Genomic DNA, 27,192 nt, shown 5'->3' on the forward strand with positions numbered 1-27,192 from the left:
TTGAAAATGCATTTTCGATTGGATTTAGCATTGGAGAATAAGGCGGTAAGAATTTAAGGTTGCATCTTTTGGATTCGATCAAATTTTTTATGTCATGTCGCTTTTGTATTTGAGCGTTATTTTCCAACTCTGGATTGATTTTCTCAAAAAAAATGTCTATAAATAATTTAAATCTGTCTGCATTGACACTGGAATTAGAAACGATTGTGTGATGTACAACTCCCGCGTTGTTTATTGCTGCAATTATAGAGACATTACGACTTCTGACCGTAGGCAACACAATGTGTGCTCTTGTTCCTTGTTTTGAACGGGCTTGGGTTCTTCGTATGTGAAGATTAAATCCACACTCATCAATGAATATTAATTTTTCTCCTTGTTGGGGTATCCATTTTGTAAAGTCTTGAGCATATTTTTGTCTCAAGCCTAATGTTCTGGAGTCATTCATTCGTTCTATTTCAATAGAGGCCATCTTCAACGTAATTTTTAATTTCCGTAATCCATATTCTATGCAGCTTGTGTAAATATTTATATCATTTTCTCTCAACAGTTTAGTTTTTATGGCTTTGAGGGTAATTCCAGGTTGACTTTCTATATAGAACTCGATCAGACTTGTGGTGTCAACAACTTAGTTCTATTTCCTCCACGTTTATTTTCCTTCAATGTTCCAAAATTTTGTTTGTATCTTATAAATGTTTTTTCGGAATTTATTTTTATGCAGGCTGCAGGTTTGCAGCCTCGGAAATGGTTCTCCCCTCTTCATAGAATTTAAATAATAACAATTTCATGTCTTTTGTTATTTTGTTATACTGACCCAATTTGTTTCGGGGTCTTGTAGATTTAGCTTTGGTAGGTTCTGGAGCATTTCCACTTGCAATACTTGGCGAGGATATTGTTCTTCCTCAGGTTCCCAATTATCAGAGCTTCCCGAGTTAAAATCAGGTTCGCATTTATTTTAAACGTTGCTATTTTTAAATACAGTGAACTCTCGATAATGTGAACATCCAAAACAGTAAACTCTCGACAATGTGAAGTAATTACAAACAAAATTTTGGAACATTGAAGGAAAATAAACGTGGAGGAAATAGAACTAAGTTGTTGACACCACAAGTCTGATCGAGTTCTATATAGAAAGTCAACCTGGAATTACCCTCAAAGCCATAAAAACTAAACTGTTGAGAGAAAATTATATAAATATTTACACAAGCTGCATAGAATATGGATTACGGAAATTAAAAATTACGTTGAAGATGGCCTCTATTGAAATAGAACGAATGAATCTCCAGAACATTAGGCTTGAGACAAAAATATGCTCAAGACTTTACAAAATGGATACCCCAACAAGGAGAAAAATTAATATTCATTGATGAGTGTGGATTTAATCTTCACATACGAAGAACCCAAGCCCGTTCAAAACAAGGAACAAGAGCACACATTGTGTTGCCTACGGTCAGAAGTCGTAATGTCTCTATAATTGCAGCAATAAACAACGCGGGAGTTGTACATCACACAATCGTTTCTAATTCCAGTGTCAATGCAGACAGATATAAATTATTTATAGACATTTTTTTTTGAGAAAATCAATCCAGAGTTGGAAAATAACGCTCAAATACAAAAGCGACATGACATAAAAAATTTGATCGAATCCAAAAGATGCAACCTTAAATTCTTACCGCCTTATTCTCCAATGCTAAATCCAATCGAAAATGCATTAAGATAAGCAGTTACCTTATCATCAACAATTTATTAAGTCAAATATGTATTTCGCATTTAGGACCGGGTATTCAATTCTTGTTCTTAAATATTTATTTATTAAAATGTCAAGAAATACCCCAGTTTGTATTACTATTTATTTAGTTTTATGTAGTAAAGATATTAAATGAAATCACACCGAATTAAAGAATATTTATGTTAATTACATAGCCATACGACTATAGTTGTTAATATTCTTTGATTTAATTTTCAAATATTGGTTTAAAATTACTGCAAATATTATATTTCCTTAGATAAGAATAAAGGTTTCATTTAATTTGGAAAAAGTTTCATTCTATTTGTAAAAGGTTTCATTCTATTTGTAAAAGGTTTCATTTCAATTGGAAAAGGTTTCATTTAATTTGGAAAAGGGTTCATTTTATTTGGAAAAGGGTTCATTTAATTTGGAAAAGGTTTCATTTATTTTGTAAAAGGTTTCATTTAATGTGGAAATGCTATATATGAAATGGACCGATTAGGATGTTGTGTCAAAAATCTGCCATCCTATCCTTTTCGTAACCGAAATACGAAATTATTGAAACTGGGATTAGAAAATGAGTCAAGGGCCTTCAACACATCTATGATGGGCGAGACCTTTATCTGCGATATGTACCAAAAAGAATGATCTATTAAACTCTAAAGATCCCAAAATATATCCTTATTGCCAGTACCATCAACTTACCAAGAAATTTGGCGGACCCTTTATATGAGGGATATGTCTAAACCTTTCTGAGATAAATTTATTTACCCTACATAAGCCCGTGATGACCAATTCTGTCACTTCGTCTGGAATATGCGGATAAAACTTGGAATATATTTAACCTGTCGAATTTAAAAAGAAAATTCAGAACTCAGAAAATATCTAACCCAAATTTTATTCTGGAGTCGTACTAGATTTATCGTGTTACAATAGGACAGTCCCGGTATACCCCTGGCATGATTGCCGATCACTGAAACATCCGAATCTTAAAAAGGCCAACATAATTAGTAATAGTACATATGTATCTGGCTCAGGTATGAAATAGGATTATTAACTTCGCTTAGAAATTAGCAAAATGGTGGACCAAGGAAAACTATTTATTGGAAAATCTCCTATTTTCGACCAAAACCAAAACAGTGTTTTTACGGATGGCGATCGCAATAACTTAAAAAATAATAATCCAATTCGTTCCAAATTTTAACACGTTATTCTTTACACCTAATTCTGTTTTTACACGATAGAATGGTTCCCGAGAAATTCTTGTAAAAAAGGTACTGGCCAAGTACACACCAGAATTATATAAAATGTTACCATATAAGAAATTCATGCCATGCAGGGTTGTTACTCTAATTAAGGCAGGGATGTATGAGCAAAAGCATTCCAGAATTTTCTTCAATAAATAAATAGTTCATGTAAAAAAAGTAATTTTGTTTTTTTTTTTTTGTATTCGTGTTATTTCAAATTATGTCGTGTAAAAATAGAAATATTTTTTCGTATTTACTCGTGTTATTTCAAATTCGTGTAAAAACAGAAGTAGGTGTACTTACATTATCTATCGTATTAACTAGGAGAAATTTAATCGGTCTTCCCTCTAGCCTTTAAAGTTTGAGAATCACTCATGCCGTCGCTTGATGCTGACACTATAAATCGCTTATATCTTGAAGAGTGTTTGAGATTTTCACTTAAAATTTTAAGGAAACATTTTTGAGAAGTTTTAGGTTCAAATTAAATAAAAATAGAACCAGTAAGGAATGTAGCAAAGTCGAACGGTGCCGACTATATGATACCCTTCACCACTTTGAATATATTCAACAGATGAATCCTTATAGACCTCACATGTTTGAAGGACCATTCCAATGAAATTGGTTGAACTAAATAAAATAAAATAAACTAAATAAATAAAATTACTGATATTTATTTAAATGTGAACGGACTTAGATCAATTCATAAACATGCCATTCTGCAACTCATATTAAATTTTTGTTTGGGGCAAATTTGGTAAATCGAAGCACTCCCCCCCCTCCCCCCCCCCCTTCACTATTTTAATTTTTCAAGATTTTCAATGGGCTGGTAAATCAATACCAATGCTTGTTAAGGTTTGTAACTTTGCACATATATGATTGGAGGATTTAAAAGAGAAGAAAAATGTTTTACAAAAAAAATGTTGTTATTGTTTTGTTGTTGTTTTTTGTAATTAAAGAAAAGTCCTTATTTTTGATGGCGGGCATGATAACTCCTCACTAGAACATCGGAATCTGAAAATTCCAACGGTGTTAGAAAGAGTACATGTATGGCTCTCGTATGAACTAGGATTATTGACTTCGTTCTAAAATTAACAAAATGGCGGACCTTTGAAAAAATATTTTTGGAAAATCGCCGATTTTTGACAAAAAGCCAAGTTAAAAAGTAAGGAAGATCTTCACCGATTGGCTTTATCCTAGTTCATACGATAGCTACACACTCACAGAGAAACGTGTAAAAATTTGGAATCGATTGGGTTATTAGTTTTTGAGTTATCGTGCCCGCCATTCGCAAAACCAATGTTTGGAGAAAAACGCGTTTAAAGTTTGAGAAGCCCTTCCTTCAGCCGTAACTTGATGCTGACACAATAGATCGGCTATATCTTCAAGAGTTCTTGAGATTTTCACTTGAAATTTTCTAGGGACATCCTTGAATTGGTATAGATTCGAATTAACCGAGAATGGGGGTCCCCTCAATAGGAATTCAAAAAAAAAAGAATGGAAACTTTGGAGGTACCATAATATAGGGGGGCTAACCGAAAAAGTGGATCAATATTGATAATTTTTGTTAAGAAGATTTGTAGTTGATTCAGAGCATTCAGTCCCCTCGCATTAATGTCAATTGGACTTCGGGATGAACTTATGAAACCCTATTTTTTCCACTGCCACACATCGATGTAAAAAATCGAATTTATTACACTTGACAACCTTCAAAATTACCTCAATGTCTCATTCTTGAGAAGTTATAGCTTCATATAAACAAACGATTGTTTGAAACTGAGAATGGGGGTCCCTTAAGCGATCCGTTTAGGCCAGTGTCAGATTTGCAACTGAAAAGAACAAATTGGCTTAACAACATCATTTGACAGATGTCGAATTCCAGTCCCATGCCTTCGAAACCACGGAATGGGTACCCCTATACTACTTTCAGCTGTCATACAAGAATCCCGTAGTCAATATTGATCTGTCCCCATAGTATACATAGTTCCCAAGGGATTCTGAGCTATTTCAATTCAATATGAAATATGGATTCCTTTTCGTAACGTTCGAATAATTCTGATATTTTTTAAAGCTCTTTATAGAACCATGTTCAAGGAGGTTTACATGTGTATGTGTTACCTTTAGTTAGCCCATGGTTGATTTCATATGTGGAAATGTGACTTATGGACAAACACACACATATATATATATATATATATATATAAGTACATACTTACACATAAGTACATACATACAAACAGATATTGCAGCTAGCAGGATAATTGGCAAATGTATGTATGTTTGGATACATATAAGTACATATTTATATATTTTGGTGTATGTAAATGAAACAAATGTACTGCTGCAGTATGGAAACTGCAACAAACATTCGCACATACATACATACATTTGTACATATATATGGACTCGTATGCTATCATATGCGGAACGACACACATTACGCAAACCTCAAACGTTGATGTATCTGTGGTATTTATTGCCAATTTTACTAACTTCACAACATGAAAATTGATTTTGCATTTTCGAATATTTCTTGTTGTCGTTGTTGTTGTTTTTTTTTTCCTTTTTGTGCAGGTTGTTTTTGTTTTTGTTGTTGTCGACGTCGGTTTTCTGTTTGTTTTTCAAAAATGCAAGAGAATTATTAAAACCGTAATCATGTTCATTGGCTTTTCAAATAGTTCTGTGTCCATAAATGCCCAAATGCATTTTGATTTTGGATGAAATGTTAAATGGTGTAACTAATAAATTGTGGAAGGTTGAAGGGCACAAAGTTTGATACTTGACTTTTTTGGCGAAATTCATTAAAATGGAAGAAAAACAAATCCATAATGAATGAATGCATTAAATGAAAAAATTTACCCCTTAACAGACCAATAAGTCTCAAGGTATAACTAATCAGTAAGTGCGTTTAGCGGAACTATGATCCCGGAAGCTTTAATTAAAAAACATATCTAGGAGTAACAATTATTTGAAAAGGTATTCTATCAATAGAATTGATAATTCTGCATTCAAGCATTCTATCGATCGGTTATTCGTTAGGAGCGAGGGGAACTGTCGAGTGCAGAATGGATAGCTTCCAGCTTCAAATTGTTGAAGACTCCTTCAATGTCAAGGAACGAAGCCAATGTGTAACCATATGTATCCATATTCTTCTCGATAAGACCGATCAACTCATGTAAGGCAGTGTTCACTGATTTGCCGTTGATATAGGCATGCTGGGATTTACTAATTTTGTTTGGTTTGATAATGGTCCTTATTTCAGAGTCTACTCACATTTCTAAAGTCCTAAGTAGAAGGGATGAAAGTGTCATCTGGACCCGGGGATTTGCCCATACAAGTTTTGGGTTGCTTATAGCGTTTTCTATCAGCTTCTCTTCTTCCTTGGTTGGAACAGTATGCCGACGTACATATCGCACTTCGACGTTAGGCTCGATACAACCAGGGAAGCGGGTTCACAATAGATGAGCAAGAGTGTCTCTGCCAGAGTTAGTCCACGTTCCGTCGCTTCGATTAATTCTACCTATAGATTTTGGATCTTTAGATATTCACTCCTTCGATTGATCGCTATTGCACACTCAAGACTTACGTGTATACGATAAAAGCAGACAAGCCCTAAGCATGGTCGGTACTATGCCATCTGGACCCGCATATAAGCATTGGGTTGCTTATAGTGTTCTCTATCAACTTCCACTCTTCCTTGGTTCGAACCGAATGCGGATATGCATATCGCACTTCGACGTTATGGTCGATACAACTAGGGAAGTGGTTTGATGATAGAAGATGAAGAGTGTATCTGAGAGAGTTAGTCCACGTTCCGTCGCTTCACTTAATACTACCTATAAGTTTTGGATCTTTAGATCTGCGAAAACTGGCCGCTTCGTTCACTCCTTCGATTGACTCGCTATAGCACACCGAAGTGGGAAGTGGGTTGATGATAGAAGATCAAGAGTGTCTCTGCCAAAGTTAGTCCACATTCCGACGCTTCGCTTAATTCTATATATAAATTTTGGATCTTTAGGTATTAATCTGCGAAATCTGGCCGCTTCGTTCACTCCTTCGTTCCTCCTAGAACACCGAAGTTGGAATTGGGTTGATGAGTGTCTCTGCCAAAGTTATTCCACGTTCCGTCGCTTCGCTTAATTCTATCTATAAATTTTGGATTTTTAGGTATTAATCTGCGAAATCTGGCCGCTTCGTTCATTCCTTCGATTGACTCGCTATAGCACACCGAAGACTCGCGTCTAACCTTCTTGATTTCACTTTGGTACCTATTGAATTGTTTTCTGTAAACGTATCCATCTGTACTAAGATTCGTCTTACTTGTCTTATTATAAGATTTCCTAGCAGCCTTCCACAAGGATTCTAGGTTTTTTGACACCAAAATCGGCTGAGATTTCCTCCCAGGGTATGTCAAAGGTCAAGAAGAGTCCCTGTGACAAAAGAGTCCCCTCAGAATTGTGCCTGTGACATCGTTCACAACTTTCTCAACGCCCTCTATCGTTCCGAGGTCTAAGCGACCAAGGGTTGTTGATGCTGTTTTACCTTTGAATTTATCCCAGTTTGTCTTCCGAGGGTTCCTACAAGGTTTCTGTTTTCCTCGAAAGGTAGGAATCTGGAAAAGTATCATCGTATGGTCCAAGAGCAGCATTTTTCAGATACTTTACAGTTCGTAACGCAGGATTCGTACCTATTTGTGAGAGTTATGTCAATGACTTCGCCACTCACTCTATTTACGAACGTTGCTGTATTGCCCCAATTACATATCCTAAGATTATATTTAAGTATAAAATCAAATATGGACTCACCTCTTGAATTGTGTCACTGCTATCCCTGTGGAAATTATGGACACTGACATCACATGCAATGACTAGATCGCCAATGTTGCTCATATGTTACATATGGTTTTGTACATCCGGTCCGGGTGGGTCAGGAGTCTCATATGGGAGATAGACGGCATTTACTATTAGGGGTCTCGAGTTACCCCTATCTAGTCTGACTGTCGTCATATCACTGTTGCTGAGTCATCAATTTAATTCACCAATTAATGACTCTCTCTGAAATACTAGCACCTTCTTGGGTATTTCAGAGTTGGTGATAACATTTATTACTCACAGGCAAATCAGGAAGGATTGGAATTATTTGGAGCAATAAGAAAGAAAATCGATATGCTGAGATAAGAGGTGAATTTTCGCCTTCGCATGTAGAAAAGCCACCGGTTGGAGCTCGCATGGTAGTGTTATGATAAGTCTGAATATTTCTCCAATGAGTATATCTAGTAGACAAGTTCCTGTTCCTGACCCTTAGAATGGATAGTTGGCGGTCTAATATCCATAGACCAAGTGATTGATAAACAGTCTGAAAGTATAATAGATTTCGTGGAGAACATTTGAATATTCGACAATGATGCTTCGGAAAGCTAGAGATTTAATATATTCGTAGATATTACCCTACCCTGAAGAATTCTATGTTTCACAGCATATAATTGATTATGCTGCTTACGGTATACAATTTGGAGATCTGCAATACATTTCCTGGTTATTGGAGAGGAATAACGCATCCAGGCTTTATCGTTACAAAAATTAGATGGTGTCTATAATTCAACACTGCTGTCCTCCTCACCTGAATTCAGTAGTGGGTCCACTCTGTCCATTTTCCATGGAAGCAGGTTCATGATACTGAATTGAACCGAAACAACAATATTTCAGACTGCGTAGTACATTAATTTGTAACGCTCTGACTGGCTGTACATTCATAAGGTTCGGCCCCTGCACATAAAATCAATAAAGCGAAAATCCAATGGAGCGACGGATAGGAAGGCTTATGGGAGGGTAATTTGTTACTGCCAACTTAGTTAAGGACCCCAAAATTTGTTAGAATTATCTTCTGGTTTGTAACAGCGATATCTCCCCTAACATCTCTTCATCTACTTTTCTTCTCTATAGCGAAAATAATCCTTAAATTTCACCAATATTAAAGGCGCCAGCTGATAAACAAATACACATATAATCGGATATTCAAATGTGAAATGTTGGATGTGTGTCACCATCATACTGCATTTGTATTTCAAAATGTGTAATTACTTCTTTTTTGTGTTCGAAATTTTTTGGAATTGTAGAAAAAAATTCAAAAATTAAAGTTTTAACAATATTTTATTTTATTTTGTGCACAAAAAAGGGGGAAACACAAACATATGTATGTATAAATGTATATATATATATAGCTCTGTGTGAACATATAGTATATTATGAGATTTCATTACAATATCTATGCAATCATCAACAATTTGTATGAATGAATGTATGACAAAGGCGGCAAGTATGTGTGTATGTATATTTTTTGTATGAGTATTATTTTGTATGAATTATCATTATTATTGATGGCATTCGAATAAAATTATAATCATCATGTATTTATTGTTGTTGTTGCCTTATTAATATATATCATAATTGTGGGGGGAGGGGCGCTGATTCGTATTTATTGATGATTATGATGTCCCATCATTGAATCCTTGGCACACAATTTATCCATTTGTTCGTTATAGAATGAATTGAAATTAATTCGATGTACCAAATTTATGAAACGATCCGATGGATTATCTGATGCCACATCGTTAATTTGTTTCAACAAGCCAATGAGGAGGCCGGTAAATTCCAAATCAAAGCGTTTGACGCGTTCGGAAAATGTATCGGTTGGAGCCATCGAAGACTCAGACTGTAAAAAAGAAAACGGAAAGTGAGAAATGTTGTATTTTTTGGATTAGTAGACAATTTATTTAGTATTTACGAGACGACAAATGAAATTAAATTAGCTACATAGAAAAACAAATGATGGACGACGTTTATACGTAATCTGTATGTTGTCATATGTTTTACAGATATTAAATAGATAATTTGTATTTGTTATTTTCAAAATGATAAAAAATAAATAAGTTCCGTTCCAGAACCTAAAGGTATCTACTAATTTTACAAGTTTTACAACATTTTAATCGCAAATCGTCCCTGAACCCACAAAACTGACAAAACGTAGAATCAAATTTAAGAGAGCACAAAACAAAATGGCGTTCTCTTTGTAAAATTTTTACTCGGGAAATTTGGCTGAATAAAAATGGTAAGCAGGAATGCCTACTTCTGATTGGCTGTTATGTTGATTTTGAAGTACATATTGCCATCTAATTTTGGCATATTTACTAGATTTGCATTCCTGAACTTATGTTGTACACTGAGAGCGATATTGAAATGTTTCCCCTTTTACTAGCTTTACTATAAAAAAAAGTACTGGATAGTTAATTTCGACGATTTTCAATCGGCTGGCAAATAAGTATTCTTTATGTTAAAGACTTGTAATTTTACATATATGAGTCGTTTATTTTGACTTTATCTGGGTTATTGACTTCCCTCGAAAATTAACAAAATGGCGGAAAGTTATTTATTAATTTCTTTTGAAAATCGCCTATTTTCGAACACAAAACTAACTCTAAAAAGGGAAGATCTTCACCGATTGGATTTATCCAGATAAGAGGAGATCTCCACCTATGTCAATGTTATTGACAACATTTTATTTGTAATTTTAAACTTTTAATATGAAATTTAAAAAAAAATCCATTTGAAATTTAATGAATTTCATTTGTAATTCGTATATTTCCATTGGAACTCCAAAGAAATTTATTTACAATTCAATGAATTCTCTTGTAATTAAGAGCTAATATTTCAGTTGTAATTCGTAATAGTTCATTTCAAATTCATACATATTCTTTGTGTGTTACTAATAATATTTTTTGAATGTAAAATTAAAAATTTTGAATAACAAATGAAATGCTATTAATTTCAAATGCAATCCTTTGCATTTCAGATGAAAGTATACGAATTTTAAATGGAATTCTATGAATTTTGAACGGTATTTTATGAATTACTAATGAAATTCTCGAATTACAACTGATATGTTTTGCAAATGGAATTTTCGAATTACAAATTATATGTTGTGAATTACGAATGGAATTCTCGAATTGAATTTTACATGTTGTGTATAACATGTGAAAAAGGTGTAGAGATTTGAGAAAATTAGAAGAAGTAATGTTTGGTATTGGTTCCCCAAAACTTAGAATTTCTATTTTGTTTATAAAGTCCTTCAGTTTTTTTCATTCAAATCTCCTTAGGTGGGTTATTTCCCGAATGGTGTCATTTCCTAAGAATTGCTTTCGGAGGCTTGAAAAGGATGGGCAATGGCAGAGGAAATGTTCTAACCTTCACGATAAGGAAGGTTAGAACATTTCCTCTGCCATTTTCTACTGCTCTACACCTCCACACGCTGTACACCAGTTGCTTCCCTCGCCTACAAGCTCGTGTATGTGGGCCTTCAGGCTGTTATGTCCTGTGTGAATTTCTGGCAGTCTGCTGTTTATACCCTTCACCACACTGTGGTACAGGGTATTATGACTTTGTGAAATACGTTTGTAACAGGCAAAAGGAAACGAGAAATACACATGGTTCCTTTTGAGAATATGCATAGAATCACTTTCTGAGTCGATTTATGCATGTCCGTCCGTCTGTTGATGTTAAATTGTAAACAAAGTATAGGTCGCATTTATGATCCGATTTGGATGAAATTTGGCCCAAGGACGAACCCTATTGAAATTGAAGAAAATCGGTTCAGATTTAGATATAGCTCCTATATATATTTTCGTCCGATTTTATGTAAATGGTGTACCAAAGTCTTTATATATCTTTCGATTTGCACGAAATTTGACACAGCGTACGGAATTAAGACTAGAGTGATGTGTGCTAACTTTCGTGAAAAGTTTCTGCATTTGTATTTACACTTGATGTTGTTGTTGTTCTGCATGTTCATGGGGATTTTCATGCCTTTGAAATGGAAATCTGTCCCTACCTATGTTTATTGAGGATACGATTGGCCTGTACAATAACTTGGTACGGTCTACTGTATCCGGTATCTATCTACTCGTTCATAGCTATAAGCCTTAAAGTTGCGGCGGTCGCTTAATATTGTATTTGGATGTCAACAGGGTCTCCAAATCTCTCGTTGGTGTGTAACATTGACCTAGGCAGCATGTCCTCTGGACTTTCTGTAATGATTTTAAATTACATTTCTTGTACATTCCTGTCTACCAGACTACCGACGCGAATGTTAGGATTCCTCTTAGATTGATTTTAGTATTGATTTAGAGCCTACCACTCTATTGAAGAATGATCAGCATATTTGGGCTTTGTCCACACGTTCATGATTTTTTCCGGGGGCTCTGATTTCAGAATTTTTCCGAGCTTCCTGATCATTTTTCAGAAATTTGCGGATTTTTCTAAAATTTTCCTAGAAATTAGACAGATTTTCCTTAAGATTTCCTTTAGAATAATGCATGGGAAATGGTGCCCTTGTTTACATGCATCAATGAACTCGTTCTCTGCGTTCTCTTTTAGTAAGTCATTTCATATATTTATTCTCCGAGCATTTTCTTTTTGCACACTTCTACTTTAGATATTCTGCACATATTCCTGTACATTTTGCCGAAAATCTCACATTTTCGTAAGAAATTCGGAAAAAATATCCCAAACGGGGAGTATTATTTGGCATATTTGGTTGCATTTATTAATAAAAGGTGGTGGGTTTTATTGTTGTTGTTGTGATGTTTATATGAAGTAAATTTTAAACGGTCTTTTTCTCATTCGTTGTAAAAAATGAAAACAAATTTGCAAAAACAAAATAAAAATCAGTGTTTTGCATTCTTTTATATCTTTAGTTGTTGTTCAACAGTCGAAGCAAAAGCGTGCTTGAGTTGGATTATTTTTCCTTGATTTTTTTCAAAAAAATTTTAGTTTTTAATCGGAATTCGGTCCGATTTCTGTCAGAAAATCTAAATTTTCTTCCGAATTTCACAAGAAATTTCTTTCGAATTCCGACCGATTTCTGTCAGAAAATCCAAATTTACCTCAAAAGTTCCCAATAATTTTTATCCGATTTCAGATGGAAACTCTAATAATTTTCCGAATTTCTTTCCGATTTCAGTGACCATGTCCATACAACTTTTGTACCGAAATCGGAACGAATTCGGCATCAGAATCGGCAATTTGTTCAGAAAATTGGTACGAATTCTGCACGAATTCGGCAAAAAATGTTTGCTGGGTAATATGCTTTCGTGCAAAATAGCGAATGATTGAGTGAGGTAGTTATGAGGTAGTCTTACAGAATACCAAAAGTACGAAATTTTGATCATCAGACCATAATTCCGAACATACATCGCCGCTCAGCATCAGGTCCCATTCTATCATATTGCTACATTTTTCTATTTCCTTTCGAAGTCTTTTCTGTTCGAATGAAAGCATTATTGACATCATAGATACAGATTAACTTTATATATAAAGGTCAAGGTCGACAGAGGAACAGCATCCTGCTCCAAATAAAGTCAATGTAGAGGTAGGGGTTAAGAATGACAGTGAAAAGTGGAAAATCAGAACGTGTTGAAGAGACAAATCGATAATTTTCGAAAGTTGAACAAAGAATAGCCATCATTTGCCGCTCCCAACTGGGGTATCATAGAGATTCATGGTCTAAAAGACATATTCCCTATAATATGAGTTAAGAATCTACAACTACAGTTTGATAGGATTACACTATAAAAGTGTGTCAATGTCATAAACTCTGGAAATAAAGAGTCAGCTGACGTTTTGCATTACGTAAAACCAACAACCAACCATTCTGGGATCAACTGTACCCGTTTAGTGAAAAGGTCAGGCATATAAATCTGCAACATTATAAAGCAACCGCGACAGAGATATTCCTAACCATCTCTTAACCAACTGCTACTGGTATGGGCGTTAAATACTTTTCAATCATTTAAATTTCCTAGATCCGACAATATAATACTATGGTATTGTAAAACACATCGGATGAAGTTTAATCCCAAAAAAAAATTGTTTAGAACTTGTTGAAGGATATTTCATATCATGTCGGTGGAAGAAGGAAACGTTGATGGCATCCCCAAAGCTGGGAATGTGGTTGGATGTATAGAGAAGAAATTGGTGTTCTCCAATTTTACGTTGCTTGTACCACTCACGTCCATAGTAGCAAAAAATGCGAAATGACTGCTATGTAAATATATCAAATTCGCTGAGAGTACGATGTCAACTACATCTTTAATAGGTCCCAATAATGATTCGGTTCGCTCGGTTCGGCTCTTGTATTTTTGGATTAAAATAATTTGCCCTGTTTTTGATGAAAACACTAATAACGGCGGCGTTAAAAGTTTTTTTAACTTTTTAAATGATTTTTCTGTACAAGAAAAAGATAACGCTGATTTCCACCTTGTCCGGATATAACGGACAATGGTTATAAGCAACTACAAACGTATATATATATATATAATCATCCGATTTTAAATAATTAGTGCATCAAAGTCTCTGAAAATCATTCGATTTGCACGAAATTTGTCATAGCGTATTGATTTAAGGCTAGACTGATGTGTGCTAAGTTTCGTGAAAATCGTTTCAGATTTAGATATAGTCCCCATATATATTTTTGTCGGATTTTATGTAATTGGTGCATTTTGGTATTTGGTACTGAATTAAGTCTAGATTGACACAACGTATTGAAGTATTATAAATTACTCTCGGGCAAGTTTCCCTGAAATCGGTACAGATATAGATATATAACAAAAACGCGTCGTCTGTTAGGATACATATGTAGAATATACCCAAAGTGGTGAAGGGTATCATATAGTCGGCCCAGCCCGACTTCACTACTTTCCTTACTGTTTTTTTCATTCCGTATTTAACTCATTGAAATATTCATTTCCGACCCTATAAAGTATATAAATTCTTGACCAGGGTAAAATTCTAAGACGATCTAGCCATGTCCGTCCGTCTGTTGTAATCACGGTATCTTCTGAAGGAATTGAGATAAGGTGCTGAAATTTTGCATAGGTTTGTCTTTTGTCTGCAGGCAGGTCAAGTTCGAAGATGGGTTATATCGGTCCACGTTTAGGCATATCTCCCATATAACAGTACCCCAAATTTTCGGTATTTTGGGGTTCTTGAGCGCGTTTTTCAACCGAATACGCTGAAACTAGGTACATTGAGTTCTTATTGGGTACTAAATGTCTCCACAAAAAATCAATTTTTACTGGTAGCCCCCATATAACGGTACCTCATAATTTTCAGTATTTTGGGGGTTTTGATCGTATTTTCCACCGAAATGGCTGTAATTTAGTACTTTGAGTTCTTAATAGGTACCAAATCTCTCCACAAAAAATTATAAATATAGGTCCATTTTTCGGATAGCCCTCATATAAGGGTACTCCCAATTTTCGGTATTTTGGGGTTCCTGAGCGCGTTTTTCAACCGAATTCGCTGTAATTTGGTATTTTGTAGTCGTATATGGTAACAACTCTCCCTGCTAAACATTTTTAATATTTGCCCCCTTTTTGGGGTCGTCCCCATATAACCCCCTTTTTTAAGATTTGTTCCGTGTTTGGGTTTGGTTCTAAGACTCTGTTGTAATCGTTTCATCTGCGGAAGATACGAAAAAAAACTAGAACATAATGTTCCAAAGAAACAGAGGTCTAGGACCAATATTTAGAACCATAATCGGTTTGTATAAATGTCGGTATAGGTAAACTTATTGGTATGTTCCCTAAATTTTTATTTCAAGTATATCAGATGACTTCATAATAAAGGTTTCTTCCAATTAAGAGATACTGTTGAACATAGAAATCTTTACCAAAATCTAGGGGCTCATCTGACCATCTCAAATGTCATATAGTCCCAAAATAGTTGCAAAAAACGCGATATGACTGCTGTTTAAATGTTTAATTTTTGCTGTCAGTACGATACCAACTACTTCTTTAAAAGGTTCCAAGAATGATTCGGTTATACTCGTTAGAGTTATTAATAAGTAAAAGAAATAATACAATGACTCTTACAGGCGATCACAACATACTGGATATACCGCACAACATTTTTTTTTGTTCATATGTCACTTTTTTATTTTTAATCAATGCTGAAAAAATTATATTTTTGGTGGTTTATATCCTAAAGAAAACTCAAGCCCACCATTTCGTCTTCTCTAATTTTTACATTTCCTCTCATAATATTTCCTTGGACAACCTACTTACGGGTTACGAGTAACGTTATTTGTTTTGTAGTCAAAATTCGAGTTTCGGTGTTTTTGAGGACAGTTGGTCCATAAAAATTTTGAAATCTGGATTTTCCTACTAGAGCCAGTGATTTCAAATTTTCTTGATACTAAATTTTTTTCTTCATCATTCATCAATTGGATAATAAAATCTTTCAATTGACTTTCATTATAAATTATTAATTTAACATAGAGAAAATAAAAAATAGAATTGTGTAATTGTGTGTTTACGCATTATATACATGCAATTTGTGTAAAAATTAGTAAGTTGTTTAAAAAAAAAATTAGAAAAAATCTATTTAATTTGTGCAATATTTTTTTTTAACAAACAGAAAAGTTTTTAATATTTTTTGTTATAATGTGATGCGTTATTTTTTGTGTACCACAAATACCTGTTTGTGACTAGCAAATTCGTAATCAGACTCAGAATTATCCTCATCATTACTGTCGCACATCATCGAAGTAAGCTCGGCATCAAGGAAGAAACGTTGCGATTTCTTTTTTTATTTATTATTTAGGCGATCGCAAGGTTGTTGTGGGGAAGGTGAATTAAAATTACAAACAAAATTGTTGTTTTTTGATTATTTAAAACAATTACAAAAAACGGGAATTAAAAAGGAAGAAAATTTCTTATTAAATTCAAATACTGTGAGGAGACAAAGTTTCAAAGAAATTAACAACAACATAAAATCACATTTGAATAGAAATGTGCTTGTTTTTTCACAAATAAATTAAAGAACACATTAACAAATAAATGAAAAAATATTTCTCAAACAAAATATTTATGTTGTCTATTTCTCACTTACCTGTATAAATTCACAGAATTTCAAACAAATGTTGCACATTTTAAAAATGGAACGATTTAAAGATGGTGCATCAGTGAGCATACAATTTTTCAAACAGGAATCGAGGAAGTCCTGGTGAAACGTTAATACTTCATCGACATTTTCAACCTAAATATACATAACAAATGAGTTTTCGAGCGGAAATATAAATTGTTAAATCAAAATGTTACCCACCTTACTCATTTTCTGTATAAATATATGCCAATTTGGTTCAATAACTTCAATCATCATATAATATTCAAGATTTTGTACAGCATTCATCATCCGTTGTCGCAATGTAAATGCTGAACGATAAAGTTCGGCCGCCTGCGGTGAAAACTTTTTAGCAATAGAATTCTCTTTCCAAATTCTATGATGGCAAAAAAAATGAAACGGCAAAGGGTTGTTACATTGAGTATGTGTGAATGAATAATAATAATTATTGTCGCTGAGTACTTACTTGCACAATTGCCTCTCAACATGCTTACAATAGAACAGTTGCCGAAACAGCATTTGATATTTGGAAATCGCAATGTGATTTAATACCAATGAGACAGGCCACTTGACTTCATAACGAAATGCAAAACACTCCAGGCCATTTAAGTCTAAGCGGTCATGAGTTTGCCAATATTCTAGAAGAGGTTATGGCGGTAAATGAAATTGTATTGAATATATTTTTGAATAAAATATTGAGTATTTTTATATTGAATACATAAATGAAAACAGAAAAAAAGGCATTACAAAATACAAACATATTAAATGTGAAGCTTTTCCTTACTAACAACAAGTAAAAAAGAAAGATGTAAACCAGATAAAATTCGAAAAATAAATTGGAGACATGTTGTTGCAACTGACTGGCGTCCACACATATTGTTGATTATCAAACGTTTCAAACACGAGGAGGTTAGGCTTATCTACGTCCTCGAACAGTTTGGCATGATTAACGGTATCGTAGGCCTTATATAGAGAAAGAGTCAACATGACTGTTCGGGTGCACGGTGATAATGGCGGCAAAACTGTTATAGGACATTCCATTTTAAGAATCCATGTGGTTTTGCTTTTCATCGTTGGGAGGAGTTGCGCCTCAAGTTTCTTTGCTTTTGCCAACAGGAGTGAAATCGGCCTAAACGATTCACCTCTGGTGACCTCTCTGTTGGCTTCAGTAGCGGGACCATATTTCCTTATTTCCAGGCTTTAGGAGCTACGTGAGAGGCTAACAACAAATTAAGGGCTGATTTTAGGAATCCGTGTTCATCCACTAGCATTACCATAGAGATTCCGTCCGGGTCTAAGGTTTTGGAAGACTTAGAGTTCTTGGTAACATCTTCCTTCGTAAATTGTGGTGGTCCCTCTTGGACTGAAGAGCTCTTATCCAATGTTGCAAACTCCTTTTCGTCCTGTCAATTAAGAGCTGATGTTAGGTACTCAACTCCGTATTCATCCAATTGCTTAAGCATTGCCACAGAAATTCCGTCCGGGTCTAACGTTTTGGAAGACTTAAAGTTATTGGTAACATCTTCCTTCGTAAATTTTGGTGGTCCCTCTTCGACTGAAGAGCTCTTATCCGATTTTGCAAACTCCTTTTCACCCTGTCACTCTCCGGTTGCTCTATAAACTGCCGAACAAAATAATAGTCTTTAAATATGACAGCCGTTCTTCTTTCCAAGGTTCGAGAGTGAATTAACTATTGCCCACAATTTACTTGTACCGGTCACAATGTTGCATTGATTCATATTACCTGTTGACTTCAAGAGCAAGTTGCCTCATCATTCGCTCTTTAAGAGTCGAACGACGAAGCTCCTCACGTTCGTGGCCTATGATGGGAACTCTGGTCTTACATCGGGTCTTCGACCAGAAGGTATATAGAGTGCGGTATCAGTGGTGGTGAATTTCTGGGAAAACCCTTACCAACCCCAAGGTCCAAGTACGAGCTTCAAATGTTATAAAGTCGGGTGGTCTATTAAGGAAGACGATGATAGGAGGAGCCATGTTACGACCGGGTGATGTTGGGCGAGCTGTGTCAATCTCCCCTTATCCTTGTGGGGGCATTCTCAATCACCGTACAAAATGTTGAGCTATCAATTTGATCGACAAGGGCTGTACTCCTCTAGTCGTTACCTAGGACGAAATGCCATAACTCATGATGACCACAACCCTAGTACCAGTCGGTTATTACATTCTAAAAGTGCGATTACCGATTATCCCCATACGTTTAATATATGAGTCAGTACAGCCTAGCTCAAACGAAATAGTTCTGTACTGGACAGAACGAAAGAATACAAGACCCCCTTTCTTGTATCGCAGCGACTATATTTAATCTTCGATTCATAAACTCCACAATTTCGCTGATCTTGTTGCTGTGCAGGATCAACAATATGTAGTGTTAGATTCCAATAAATTCCACGTACTTCAAGTCGTTGAGTTAGCAGCCTCTGGTCGAAGTCTTAGTTCGAGTGAATCTGGTGCATAGAACCATATGTGGTTCGCTTTTTTGAAAGAAATATGGGCCGTAATAAAAAACCATACCAATTAAATATACCTTCATAAATTAGTTTATATGAAGGTACCCTTCTATATCCCAATTAATACCCCATTAAACCCTCAATCCACTTCCCAACTCACCTTCTTCATTATTCATAATTTTCGACATTTGTGTTACCAAATCATATGTCAACAGTTCACAGTGTACATCATCTTTATAGGGATCATGTTTAGCCGATGACAAACGTAAAGTTAAACCCAAAAGATTTTCCAATGTCATCGGTAGGACTTTGTCAACGTTTTTCGCTAATTCATCTTCACAGGCATCCATAAATTGTGTTATAAAATCGCCCTGATGCAATAGCAAATAACGTTTAACCGACATCAAATGACCCATTAAATCATTTTCTTTGAGTAAAACTTCCAATAGGTTTTTCGAAGCGAAACGATAGGCATTCTGGATGACAGTAATATGATTTTGATTTGTCGGTGAGAATTGCAGATTCATTGTTTGTGGCGGTGTGACTTTCTTTCCACACTGGCGAATAACATTTAAGTATTTGCCGGTGCGTAAAATAATGTCAGAGACCTTATCCAAAAAACATGGTATACGTTCACGGCGTATGGTGTAACTGAAAGTAATAAAGCAAAACAAAATAGGGAAATGTAGTTTGAAGAGAAACATTTTTTTCTTACCGCTTTTCCCAATAATCTGCTGAATAGTGTTCTGGTAGATCTTCACGTCTCACGACTTCATTATCCTCAACCAAAAATTCTTGTTGCGGGTCGTTGATGACTCCCTTTTGTATCCATAATTGTAAAATATTCATATATGGCATTGCAGCTCTTTGCGTTAATTGTATGAGGAATTTTTGTGATTCTTCATCGCCAGTAAGGGCACTAATTTTATTGAATAACAATGTAAGGGCTTGCCCTCCGCGCAGTTCATTCTGTTTTGTATCAAAAAATTAATAAATTTGATTTAAGAGATTTTTTTCAATAATACTCACAGCGACTATAAGTGTCACCGCTCCTGCCAATACCTCCATGGTATTCAATGTTGGTCGCACATAGAACAACATTTTGTGTAAAGTCAAATTTCCAGCATTTAACTCAGATTCCAATTGTGCCAGTAGGAGCTGGAGTGAAAACAAAAACGATTTTCTAGAGATACTCGGAAATGTTTTCAGAAGATGGGAGGAAGACCTTCAATGGATCCTCCATAAATAAAACGACTTCTAATAGTCTTGCAAACGTCTATATTCTTCTGTAAAGAGCCTTATAAAGACAGACACCCCATATTCTATGAAGAGGAGGCCTTTAGAAAATTTTTAGTTTATAGAAGAAGGATATAAACTAAAAATTTTCTAAAGGCATTGTTTAAGCTTCTACTCGTATCTAGATAGAAGATCATTGAATTAGATAGAAACCCTATCGAATGATCTCCTACGAACATGATAATTTAAAGAATTTTCTATGGACATGAAATCATTCTAAATATCTTGTATAGCCATTTCAAGAGTATCATATTAAGAAAATAACTTTCCAACGTTCCTTCAGACAAATACCGGAATATCGTATTCTGCAGCCTCTCAGATGATATTTCCAAGTGTCTTATATAGTATGAAGACATTTTAACGGATATTAACGTTGTTAATTATATTTTGAAGACAGAACAGGTATTTAAACTTTAAATGATATTGTAGACGGCCGACATTTAAACAAAACTTATCAAAAATGTATCTATGGGCAGCAGTCTTCACAAAATATGTCCTTTCAAGGGATTTCTATATGTACACAAAAGATATTTCCAATGTCCTTCGAAGACAAATGGCATTATATGTTTAAACGTTTCAATGTATAGTCTACGACCTACCAGAATACCGTGTTTTATAGTCCGAAGGCCTATCAACAGGTCGCCTTATATAGTCTGAAGTAATTTTAAGTAAAAATCTCTTTCAAAAGATCTATAGAAATCACATTGAAAAATCGTCTGTATAGGACTCTCAATAAATTTTCTACATAATGACGATTTTAAAAAGGCCCTCTAAAGACGGAAGAATATTAGCAGTATTAAAAGATCATAGATCGTCCAAAAGATTCCATAAAACGTCATATATAAACATAATCTTGTTAAACTCACATAATAATCATGTATTAAATTATTTAATGCTTCACTTAACGCCTGCAACACTTGACTGCAATTCGAGAATGTGGCCTTCTGTATGAATTGTTGGATGCATGTGTAATGTGATGCCATTGGTAAAATTTCCTGAGCAATATCACGCAACGAACTATGAATTTGTTCGGAAATTTTAAATTTCATCGAAAAAGCTCCCTGCAAGTTACCATCACGTAGTGTATCCAATTCTGGTGTTATATACGAGCCACGCATTCCGGTTAGGCAATAAATCAGATCATAAAGTAGTAAATTCTCTTGACTACTAATGGGTATGGCAGCAATATTGCTCTGTTGAAATTGAATATTTTCGATATTTTGAAAATCCCATAGGGCATCAATGCGGCTATTGCTTTTTGTCGATGAGGGAAATAAATTGCAGCCACCACCCATTGCGGATAGCCCCGATGGTATTGGTGTTGTACACAAGAGGCCGGCACTTATGATTGAGTTGTTATTCTGACCAGTACGGCTTAAACTGCTGCCACAGGCTGCTTGGACCAAACGTCCTTTGAGCTGTAACCAAATTAAAAAAATACAATTGAAATCCAGATTTGTATTCATGTAAATACTTACATCAGAAACATTATCTGCTGTGCCATTTTCAAACATTGTTTTGACCAACATTGGAGTCGATGTGGATAAATCCTTTTTACGCATAGTCTGCATGATGTTGGTTTCCGAATAATGATTCAAAAATTGCAACAGACAATAAAAGGGATCTTTCCTGTAGCACAAAAGGGAACCAAAGTAAACCCTTAATAACAAAGCAACAATAAAAACATTAAAAATTCCAATACTTCTCTAATAGCTTGGCTGCCTCAACTAAATTCTCCGTCTGCTTTGGCTGATTTTTTGATATGACTTCCAAAATTTTCAACAATTTTCGATTGTTGCGTTTCTCCTTGGTAATGCGAAACTCTCTCAGTACATCGTCCACGCTAAATGTTGCACTGTAATCGGAAAACAAATTCAAAACTTTATTAATATGCTAATTTAACGCGCTATATGATGGCATCCATCCACCACCCCAAACAATACACACACACACAACTCCAAGTTTTTTTCTATTCTTTTGCAAATTTCTAAATCTGCGGACCATCTGCTTGTGTTGACTGGCCACTTAATGTTGCTGGCGAACTTACTTTGAGTGTTCAATTAGTTTTTTCAGGGTCTCTCTTGTTGGATCCTTTGTCATGGTGCCTTCATTCATTATTCCAAAATTCAGCTTAATATTTTGTTTGTTTATTAACTGTTAATTATTTTTTCCCCTTTTTCGACACAACAACAATTAAGAAAATTGCAAAAAAAAACACTAAACTAAAATCGTTCCAAAAATACTGGGAGAAGAGAGACAGAGTATAGCAGATCCAAACAAAAATGGCCGAGAAAATTATTGTTTACGAATGTGTGTAATGCAAAAAGAGCGAAAAACATTGTGTAGAAAGTGAAATGAAAGAAATGGAAATCAGCTGATAATACATAGGGTTAGAAGAGTCGACTAATCGACGAATCTCATATCCGGTTTTAGAACAACCTTAAGAAGCTCCGCAATGATCGAGTTAAGAGATTTTTTCACAGTGTCTGATTGAGTATCGTTTTGAATTGTTTGCCTCAAATAGTCCTATTGGCCCTGCTAACAGCGATATAATTTTTGTCTTGCGGAAATTCATAAAAATCATGAGGAATGGTCCTTCAGCGTTTCGCAGAGACTCTTGATTATCCATGTGTTCTTAAATTCACTCATGGAATAAGATTATCAATTTGAAGCTTAATTATTTTTTAGAGAAGTCATACTTTCTCTTATAGTACTTACAAATTTCCACAGGTACCCTTTATAGACATACTCCTATGGACAGATTACAAAACCGGCTACTTCACTGAATTTCCTATTAAATAGAATGCTGGGCTACGTGACAGGATATCCTTCTAATTAGAATGTAATTGACTAAATAAATTGTAGGTCCCTATCTCGGGAGTTGGGGATTTCCGCAAGTCGAAAAGAGTATCGTTTTTGTCAGGGTCCCTAGAACTAGTTATGGTAAACATTTCAAATCGATTCGCGACCTTTATGGAAGTATCCGAAGATCCGGTCATCAATTTCACATAATCCGCAATATTATCAGATGTTTAACACTTCTTCCATGTCTCGTTCTAAACAAGCATAATATCGCCACTATACTTATTCCTCATTCGTAAATAGAGGGTTATAGCTCCATTTTGTTTCCATCTGGGTTTTTATCAACCATTCTCTTCTGCCTACCCCTATTCGTAGCATGTGGAACGTTTTTCAATTAGATTACTCATTTCTTTGTTTTCTAAACGGAACCAAGTTCCTCCCACAAAAACACGAAGATGTTCTCTTATCTGCAAAGTCAGAGACGGGTCAATTTACAACTGCTGCAGGAATCATCTTGTCAGCAGCTCGAGCTTTTATTGGACAAACTCGAAGGTACAAAAGCTATCGTACTGGACGATGTATTGTTGGGACCATTGGGTTTGGTGGCACCACCCAGTCTATTCTCTGAACGTGGCATTAAATTACTCAAGCTGGAAAAGGAAACACGTATGCCCAAGGATTATATGAACATTATTTATCTAGTGAGACCATTGGTCAGCATAATGGATGACATAGCCGGGCAGGTGCTTAAGAACTCTGACAAGAATCGGGTATTCCACATTTTCTTTGTACCAAGACGCTCATGTCTGTGCGAAAAACATTTGGAGCAGAAAGGTGTCTATGGCAGTTTTGGCATGGTCGAAGAACTTTCATGGAATTTCTATCCCATGGATAATGATGTGATTTCCATGGAAAATCCTATGGCATTTAGAGATGTCGCCATAGATGGCGATCCGACGGCGCTGTATCAAGCCGCTGTTGGTCTTGTGCAATTGCAACGCATTTATGGACGTATACCGAAAATCTATGGCAAAGGTACCATGGCTCAAGGTGTTTGGGAGCGGGCAAAAAAACTGGGTGCCGAAGAAAAGTTACTGTCTACCGGTGAGCGGGGAACAATAGATCAGATTATTTTATTGGATCGACAGATAGATCTGCTAAGTGCATTTGCAACACAGCTCACGTACGAAGGGTTGATTGATGAATTCTATGGCGTGCGGCAGAATCAATTAACGCTGCCAGCGGATCTGTTTGCTAAAAGTAACGAACGAGATGGCTCGCCAGCCCACATGACATCGGATAAGAAAACAATCATATTGAACTCTGGCGAGACATTGTATCCGGAATTGCGCAATAAAAACTTTAATGAAATTGGTAAAATATTATCACGCAGTGCGAAAGATATCAGTGCCGCCATGAATGCCAGTGCCCAAGAAAATTCAGTCCAAGAAATGAAGCGGTTGGTGGATAAATTACCCGCCTTATTGGCACAAAAACAATCGGTGGCAAATCATACAACCATAGCTGAGAATATTCGCAAACAATTGGATGCATTTGAATTTACGGATGACTTGGCGGCCGAACAGGAGTTTATGATGTGTGAAGATATCGATAAGCCCAGTGGTTACATTGAGGATTTAATGGCAAAGAAGGCAGATTTGAAAAAGGTTCTGCGACTGATTTGTATACAGTGTGCAGCGGCATCGGGTTTTAAGGAAAAGGTAAATGTTGGAGTAACCAGTTAATATTATATGAATATTGACCAAAACCTTTTATTAGGTCCTGACTTATTACAAACGTGAATTGGTGCATGTGTATGGCATTGAGGTTCTGCTGAAAATAAGCAATTTGGAAAAGGCTGGGGTCCTTTACACACAATCGGAGTCACGTGCCTATGCCGTTCTGAGAAAGGTAGGTATTATGAAGCTAATAAGGAATTAATGTAATGTGGTGACTGTTATTTTCATAGACATTAAATCTCACTGTCGATGAAGTTATTGAAGTCAATCCCAAAGACATTAGCTATGTGCATAGCTTTTATGCTCCGCTTATTGCCCGCATTGTTGAACAATCTCTAAAACCGCTGGGTTGGCAATCGCTGAAAAGTCAAATTAACAATTTGCCCGGTCCAACATTTGAAGATTTCCAAGCACCTTTAATTGGTATAGGCGGGCGGCATTCTTCGACTCCTAGTGAAGGTTCTTCATTAAACATTCCACGTGTGGTGCTGGTCTTCATTGTTGGCGGTTGTACATTTGCCGAAATTGCCGCTTTACGTTTTCTCGCCCAAGACGAAGATAACAATGTGGAATTCGTTATAGCCACAACAAAAATAATTAATAAAAATTCCTTTTTAGAAAGTCTGTTACAATGAGAGTATGATGAGAAAGAAGAACAAAGAAAACCCAAATATGACACCGTTGTATTTCTAGATTTACAATGAAGTATTAAATATAAGTTTATTATAAAGAAAATAAAGTACCAACAATATACGCGAATATACATATATTATTGTGAATGTAAATAAAAAAACAAACTAGCTACTGCACAAGATGTGTAACACAAAACGTTTTAAATTTATTTAACAGGGGTCTTGAGCTATTGCATTTATGGGAGCATTCTCGCAATGCGATATTATTTTTTAATGTTCATTATGGAGTAGTTTCATGAACCCTATATGACACATTTGTAAGGATTTCAAGTGCTATCGGCATCCAAGACGTCACTCAATGGCCCGAGCCAACAAATCTTCCAATAGACAGTAGAGCTGAAACAGTTTCTCGGGCTTCCCTCTTCTGTTTTTTTTATTATTATTTTTTCAGGAAATAACGTTCGACTACAACTACAATCGGCAATGATTTCGACGACCACCAACACTACCGGAGTGAATTATTTTGTGTTGTTTGCAAGGATCTCCATTGTAAAAAAAATCGGGACGGAATTAGCATAATTAAGGATGGAACGACATATGGCCTTATATGTTGTTACCAACGTTTCTTTATCCTTGCCCCAGGAGGTGCCAGCCAAAGCTTTCAGAATGCGAGAAATGAAGGGGATTATCGAAGATCACCCCAAGGATTTTCGGATTATGGATGGTGGGGATGTGTCTATCTTCAATGGAAATGTCTAATTCTAAATTGAGTTCTCGCGTCCAGGAAGTGAAAAGTGACACAGTGGACTTTGCAGTGGATAATTTTAGATTGCGCTCCTGGAAGAAGTTGGTGATGGTGGCTAAATAATTGGAAATCTTTTCATTTACGTCGTCAATGTTAACGCCGGTCGAAATAATCGCAGTCACCGGCGTACGACACCACTGAGATATCTGGTGGAGAAATGGGGAGATACATGTTGAACAAAATGGGAGATAGGACACTGTCTCGCCTTGATTTTTTTGGTCACGGAACACAACGAAGGCCTGCCGCCTGTTAAGGAAACCCCACCCATTCTCGATTTTAATTTTTTCAATGGGCTGGTAAATCAATACCAATGCTTGTTAAGGTTTGTAAATTTGCACATATATATATTTCAAGATTTAAAACAGAAGAAAAATAATTTACAAAAAATTGTTGTTATTGTTTTTTGTAATTAAAGAAAAGTCCTTATTTTTGATTGCGGGCATGATAACTCCTCACTGGAACATCGGAATCCGAAAATTCCAACGGTGTTAGAAAGAGTACATGTCTAGCTCTCGTATGAACTAG

General features: G+C 35.6%; 2 protein-coding genes across 2 annotated transcripts; one reads left to right on the forward strand and one right to left on the reverse strand.

Moving 5' to 3' along the window:
- Nucleotides 1-9,424: 9,424 nt before the first annotated feature.
- Nucleotides 9,425-22,857, reverse strand: LOC133336831 (gamma-tubulin complex component 2 homolog). The gene is made up of 12 exons (XM_061545110.1): nt 22,737-22,857; nt 22,392-22,544; nt 22,168-22,318; nt 21,556-22,107; nt 20,423-20,551; nt 20,109-20,362; nt 19,554-20,044; nt 17,392-17,563; nt 17,127-17,301; nt 16,914-17,060; nt 16,500-16,604; nt 9,425-9,681 (listed from the first exon to the last, which is right to left on the reverse strand). Exons 1-12 carry the CDS (start codon nt 22,802-22,804, stop codon nt 9,445-9,447), a joined length of 2,634 nt encoding a protein of 877 aa, XP_061401094.1. The 5' UTR covers nt 22,805-22,857; the 3' UTR covers nt 9,425-9,444.
- Nucleotides 22,858-23,940: 1,083 nt separating this feature from the next.
- Nucleotides 23,941-25,865, forward strand: LOC133336824 (vacuolar protein sorting-associated protein 33A). The gene is made up of 3 exons (XM_061545102.1): nt 23,941-25,212; nt 25,271-25,402; nt 25,461-25,865. The coding sequence occupies exons 1-3, from the start codon at nt 23,947-23,949 to the stop codon at nt 25,863-25,865; spliced, it is 1,803 nt and encodes a 600-aa protein (XP_061401086.1). The 5' UTR covers nt 23,941-23,946.
- Nucleotides 25,866-27,192: the final 1,327 nt, after the last annotated feature.

The sequence above is a fragment of the Musca vetustissima genome, unplaced genomic scaffold (assembly GCF_032173495.1).
Source record: "Musca vetustissima isolate MV318-11 ecotype Yass unplaced genomic scaffold, APGP_CSIRO_Mvet_v1 utg6369, whole genome shotgun sequence".
NCBI lineage: Eukaryota > Metazoa > Arthropoda > Insecta > Diptera > Muscidae > Musca > Musca vetustissima.